The 6,322-nt window shown below is 44.3% G+C and overlaps 2 protein-coding genes across 3 annotated transcripts in view; one reads left to right on the forward strand and one right to left on the reverse strand.

Annotated features, from left to right (window-relative positions):
• LOC111650766 (uncharacterized) overlaps positions 1–828 on the forward strand; it is an 11,665-nt gene extending 10,837 nt beyond the window's left edge. Inside the window, exon 3 of the mRNA XM_023400680.2 lies at positions 755–828. Within this exon, the coding sequence (XP_023256448.1) occupies positions 755–828 (74 nt within the window). The remainder of the gene's footprint in view (positions 1–754) is intronic.
• LOC111650767 (solute carrier family 71 member 2-like) lies at positions 509–5,742 on the reverse strand. 2 transcript variants are annotated; one of them, XM_087172449.1, is made up of 6 exons: positions 5,611–5,742; positions 5,044–5,156; positions 4,164–4,261; positions 3,889–4,031; positions 2,165–2,978; positions 509–2,024 (listed from the first exon to the last, which is right to left on the reverse strand). In XM_087172449.1, the coding sequence occupies exons 1-5, from the start codon at positions 5,638–5,640 to the stop codon at positions 2,748–2,750; spliced, it is 615 nt and encodes a 204-aa protein (XP_087028575.1). In that variant the 5' UTR covers positions 5,641–5,742; the 3' UTR covers positions 509–2,024; positions 2,165–2,747. The 2 variants fall into 2 exon arrangements, with proteins under 2 accessions (XP_087028575.1, XP_023256449.2); XM_023400681.2 differs by having other exon boundaries at positions 2,160–2,978; positions 5,611–5,734.
• Between the last annotated feature and the right edge of the window lie 580 nt (positions 5,743–6,322).

Here is a 6,322-nt window from a genome sequence, read left to right on the forward strand (position 1 = left end):
GGGGGAGCAGGAGGAGGAGGAGGAGGAGCAGGAGGAGGAGCAGGAGGAGCAGGAGCAGGAGGAGGAGGGGGAGGAGGAGCAGGAGGAGGAGGAGGAGCAGGAGGAGGAGCACTTTCAGATTAAACGGCCTGAAAATAAGTGACAGGCTGAACACACTTCAAGTATTTAAACACAAGAAGAAGAGACGAGGAGACGTCGACAGAGCTGATACTGAAACTGATAAATCAAATGTACGGAGGCCTGGAGGAGTCAGCTGCGTACGACTGTTTCTGATCTTGAGATATATTCATGAACTGTCTGTTAAAAACCAACAGATCTGGTCAATATAATCCGCAGGATAAACTCTGACAACACTGCAGATAAAAACCTAAACCTGACCTGCTACTGCCCTCTACAGGGGGAAGAGGGCAAAATGTATCTGATGATGTTAAATCAAGAGCCCAAATCACTAAAGTGAGAAGCCGAATCACAAAAACAAAGAGCTGAGTTACTAAAGCGGGAGCCTGAATTTAAAAATCAAGGTCTTTAATGATGAAAATCCTGAACGACTGAAATGAGCTTTTTAACCCAGAGAAGAATCTTTCTAATTCAGAGGCTGAATTAAAAAAGCAGAGCCGTAAAAAACAAAACCTGGAGGTGAAATGACTGAACAGCTTTTTGACTCCTCCCAGCCTCCGTACTAACACCTGAAAACACTTCAAACTGGTTCTATTCACTTTCTAAACACGTCCTTATTTCTGTTTTCTCCCAGCAGGAGAGGACGATGATGTCACTGCCGGCAAGAGCTTGCACGTGCTCAGTCGAACTGCTGTGCGGCTGTTGTCATAGTAACAGTTACCCGCCAAGAGCCAAGAAATCCAGCATGTAAACACTCACACACACACAACAGTGGCAACAGAAGTCAAACACACCTGGACCTTGGGCCCACACCGCCCCCTGCAGGTGACCACCTCCTCTCTCAGGAGGCGATGACATCATCGTCCCCTCCTTGTTTCTGCGTCCTGGTGAAAAGTCTCAGTTTGAAAACAACAGTCTGTAGTTTTGAGACATTTGGTCTCAGCTGTGCAGTGAATCCAACACACCCCCACCCCCACCTCCACCAGTGGTCCTGTACAGAGAGGAGCATCTGATCTCCTGAACTCTGCAGCCCTGACGGGTGGAGTTAGGAACAGCAGCCTCACACAGAGGGAAGTTCAGGCGGCAACCAGACTGACGGCTCTGAGAAACGTTCCACACGACGACAGCGAGGAAAAAATCCCTGAAATTACGAGAATGAAGTCGTAATATTATGAGAATGAAGTTTTTATTTCACAAATAAGGAGAAACTTCATCTTTTGGCTCATCATCATCATCATCATCAAGAAACTGAGTCTTGGTTGCTTGTAATATTCCTTAAGAAAGAAAAGATTGTGTGTTTTCTGAAATATTACGACTTTATTCTCCATCTTTCAGATGTTCCCCCTCAGCGTGGCCCTGATACTCCGTCGTTAAACACAGACCGCTGCTCAATAAAAAATCTAAACAAACACAAATGATATGTTTTCACACGAGTACGGCCCCGTCACTGTGTCTACGCCATATGGGGGGGGGGGGGGGGTGATGATGACCTGGTGTTGTCATTTATTTGTAATAATAAAGTTAAAGAAAGGAGCTGAATATTTGGCATCTTTGCTTGAAAAACAACTGAAATACTTAAGAGATTATTTAATTAGTTGATGATTAATTTCCTGACTAATTGCTGCAGCTGTGATGTGACTCGTGCATCTGATGCTCCTCCCTGTCACACCTGTCCCTCTATTCTGATGTCTGGTCAAACATACGGGAGAAACACAGAGAGTTTCTGTCTGAGTGAAACTCAATCTGATCTACAAATGATATTACAGCGGGAAAATACCAACAGCCGCCTGTAGTAAGATGTTTTTCTCCTTCGGCGATCAACGACCTCATCACACTTTTAAATGAAGAGTTTTGGTTATTTCAACATTTGAAAATATTTCCAAGTTTCAGGTTCATCTGCTCTTACTCTGACCAGACCAGACCAGACCGGTTCAGTCCAGACCAGACCAGACCAGACCAGAACGGTTCAGACCGGTTCAGTCCAGACCAGACCAGACCGGTTCAGTCCAGACCAGACCAGACCGGTTCAGTCCAGACCAGACCAGACCAGACCAGACCAGACCGGTTCAGTCCAGACCAGGTTCTGGTTTTTCTCTGAGTTGTGTTCATTCTGAGTTTCATGGCGACAGACTCATGAATGGTTCAAAGCCCTTTGGTCGTACCTGCCCGAGCTCACCTGGGCAAGGAGCTGAAAATGGCTTCAGGTATAAACAATGGTGGAAGTTGATCTAAAGTAGAAGAATGGCTTCTTTATATTAATAATGTAAATGTTGTGTGTTGCTGCGTTAACTCTGGTTCAGATTTCTGCAAAGACAAGAAAAAGGTCGAAGTCTGAACCAGAAGCAGCAGCTGCTCCTTTAATATTTTAACTACAAACAAACTCCATCTAAACTTTTATTAAGATGAAGCTTGTGCAGCTGAAAGAAAATGAGGCTGTGAATCTGTCATGTAAATCAGAAGAACATCAGCTCGTCAGCGTGGTTGCCGTCTAACGTCGCGTGACTCTGGATATGAGGAAACAAAAGAAAAATTTAAAAAATAAAAGCTGAAATCGGTTTGTTTTAAAAGGGGCGGGACCTGCAGAGCAGAGCTCAGGCCTCGGCGCCGCGATTTGCCGGGCCAGCTGTCAGTCACATGCTGCTGTCCTGCAGGAGCGGCTCGATGTCCTCCGCGTCGCTGGTGGGCGTGGCCAGGGGGCTGGCGTTCTGAGCGTGCGCAGCAGCGCCGCCGCTGGACTTGCGGGCGGAGCAGGTCTTGACGTCGGCCAGCCGGTGGTGCTCGGGGATGAAGATGGCGACAATGAGAGCGAATACAACGGCGCACGCTCCGAACAGGAAGGGAGGGCCGGGGATGACGGACTTCTACAGACACAGAGACACATCATTATACAGCGGGTAAAAACATAAACACTTTTATTTTGAAATATCAAAGACCCAGTGATCGTCTTCAAATTGAACCCTGATTAAAAACTACGTTTAGATGAACAGACTCTGTGACGCCGACTCGCTGCTCAAACAGGAAGCAAACAACAAACATGGCGTTTCATGAGGAGGCGATGATTTTACATTTTTAATTCTCGTAATATTACGACTTTTTCCCCTGTAATTTCAGATTTCTCTTTTTTGACCCGAAGACTCCGTCAGTAAACAGCCTGTTGGTCATTTTACCATCTGCAACACTTAAACTTCCTGGTCCTGATCATCCAATCAGCACGGCTCTGCTCGCTACACTCCATCCATTTCTATTGATTATCTTAGTTTACTGGTAGTGAAGTGTAAGAGCGCCCTCTGCTGGACCACAGCACAAACTACTTCAAACATCTGCTGCTTCCAGACATTTCCAACATTTCAAACGTCAGTAAAGTTGAAATACTTCATCTTTTCCCACCTCAGAACAAATGCTTGCTTTTTGATAAAGTGTCTGAAACAGAACGAGTGGAGAACAAACGTCTGAAAAAACAACACAAGAAATTAAAATCCATGATCGAAACACTCCCCATCGTTTCTCCTCTTCTGGTTCTGTGATAACTTCCTGTGGACGTGAATAATAAAACTCCAATATGTCAGAAACTTCACTCTTCATTTTTGTGGATTCACGTTTTGCTCCTAAAACCATCTCGGCTGCAAATGCTGGACTGGAGCGGCAGCAGTGGTGCATCATGGGGGAAGAGCCAGTATTTGAGCTCCACTCTCTCTGACTCTGTTTGAAAAGTTTCTGTATAAATGATCATGTAAAAGAACCAAATGTGTGTGTGTTTATACGTGTGTGTACCTCTGTGTTCTGCGTGGGTCTTCCCGCCATCGGCCCCATGTCGTTCAGCTCCACGTTGAAGAGGAAGAAGATGAAGCCGTAGAGACACGGACCCAGACCGTTACACAGACCTCTGATCCCGGTGATCATCCCCTGAACCACACCTGGACACACACACACACACACACACACACACACACACACACACCATGTGTTAGAGGGCTCCTCCTCCCCTCACACAGACAGACAGACAGACAGACAGACAGACAGACAGACAGACAGACAGGTGTACTCACCTTGCTGGTCAGGTGACGCGCTGTGTGACACCAGAGCAGAGACTGCTGGGAAGGTGATGGAGGACATGGCTGCTACAGTTCCTGCTGCCCACATCATCCTGACGAGGACAAAGACAACAAACAGACATTAATGTGTCCGCAGACGTTTAAATAAAGTTTTCTTACAGAGTTTAGGTTTTTCAGAACTTCAATAACCTCGATATTAACAAAGCAGATTATCAATATTTTCTATCTATTAGTGCTGCTGTGATTCGTCGCCATAATGGACGACAACAGATCGTTTCCCACACATTGATTTATTTGTGGCGGCCAGTCACTATAAAGCTCCATATATGTGTTTTGTATTAATCATTCAGGTCGCTCAGTCCTCTGCTCGCTCTGCTAACTGAACTGATAACTGAGGACGACTGGAAACTGAACTTTACTGCAACAAAAAGTAAAAGAACCGTAAGAACTTTATCCAAACACCGGTTCTTAATGTCTTTGGTCCTTGCAGCTGATAAATGCTCTCATGAAGTCGCTGCTGCTGCTGCCTCAGAATTTACTCTGAATTAAGTGTTAGAGAAAATATTCAGACCTGAGTCTGGACTTATTGATCATGTCATTTAGATTTTCTGGAGGAAAATGAATCGTTTTGATTAATTGTCTGTTTGATAAAATAGTCAATAGATTAGTGGTTTGACAAAAGTCATTAGTGGGAGCCGTACTATATATTATTGTCTTCAAATGTGAATGAATGGCTGAGTATAATGTTGTGGCTTCCTGAGAGACAGGCAGGTTATCAATACTTTATAAATAAAATATCTATAATGTGAGAAATGACCCAAATAAATTGTCACAAACTGAAGTTGATGGCGACGGCGTCGGCGGCTGGACTCACCAGGGCTCGGAGCCGAAGCCGTACCAGGCCAGCTGGAAGAGCTGAAAGCCCAGACCCAGAAGAACCGTGTTCTTGTTCCCGATAGTCCTCATCAAAACACTGAGGAGGAGAGTCTGACACAGAGAGAAGATGATGATGGTGATGGTGATGATGATGATGATGATGATGATGGTGCAGGACTAGAGTCACAGATTCACAATCTGAACATTATTTCATCTTCTAACTGTGGGACACACATCTTATATCTGAGCAGCAGTGTCTTTAACACGCGACTCAGAGAGCTCCTGAACGCATCACTGATTTTACACCACACTGTCAATCAACAGACTGTATCTTCATCACATCCTCATCATCATCAGACATTGATGATTTAACAGCTGCGTCATGTGAAAGCTTCTATTGAGATAAATCAATCAGTTGATCAATGTGTGTTTTCATATTATCAATAATATCAATAATATGAATTAATATTGATTCCATATTAACTCATTCTAACACCGTTCACCCAAACCCCGCCTCCTCAGGACCAGGTGGTTAAGAAGCACCTGCAGCTGGTTGTTTCAGTACCTGAGCGACTATAGAGAGGATTCCCACCATGGCGATGAAGGCGGCGATGGCTGCAGGAGAAAACTCGATCACCTGACACACAAAGAGACAGAAACAAAAGTGAACGAAAGACTTCACGGAGAAACACCTTAAACATCATGTTTGATTGAGAGGAAATGATTCAAAACACGTTTTAAACCCAGATGACTGAAGAGTCTGTTTAGGTGGAATCACAGTCCACGATCTCAATCTCGATCCGACTTCTGTTTCTGTTTTATTGTGAAAATCCTGACCGGAAGTTTTGTGCGTTTGTGCAATTTCCTCCAAAAACGGCTCAGGCTACTGTCAGAGCTCTGTTGCCATTCTGATCTCTGAAATCACCTGGATCTTTGCACTTTGACTTTGTTGTAAAATTGTTAAATTTTCCAGCCATATTTAAAAAAGTCTAACTTAAAACCCAAAATGAAGTAGTCCGAGGCAGTTCAGCCGATTCTCATGAAATTAGGTCTAAATCATCTAGTTAGTTAGTAGTAAACGGTGAGGCCTCAGTGATATTAATTATCCTGTTGTGATTTGTACTGTATGCACATTTTCTTTTTGCTCAGTGTTGGATTCAAAGTCACCAAATGATCTGATGATTCTCCTGAAACCAGCAGAATGACGTGTGATTTTGTTCAGGACTTTCACACCAAAGTCCTGCTTCAAGAGTAATTCTCACATGTGGTGTTTAAAT

The sequence above is a fragment of the Seriola lalandi genome, unplaced genomic scaffold, assembly GCF_002814215.2.
Source record: "Seriola lalandi dorsalis isolate HSWRI2012SDOR001 ecotype SW California unplaced genomic scaffold, Sedor1 jcf7180002052865, whole genome shotgun sequence".
In the NCBI taxonomy this organism is placed as follows: Eukaryota; Metazoa; Chordata; class Actinopteri; order Carangiformes; family Carangidae; genus Seriola; species Seriola lalandi.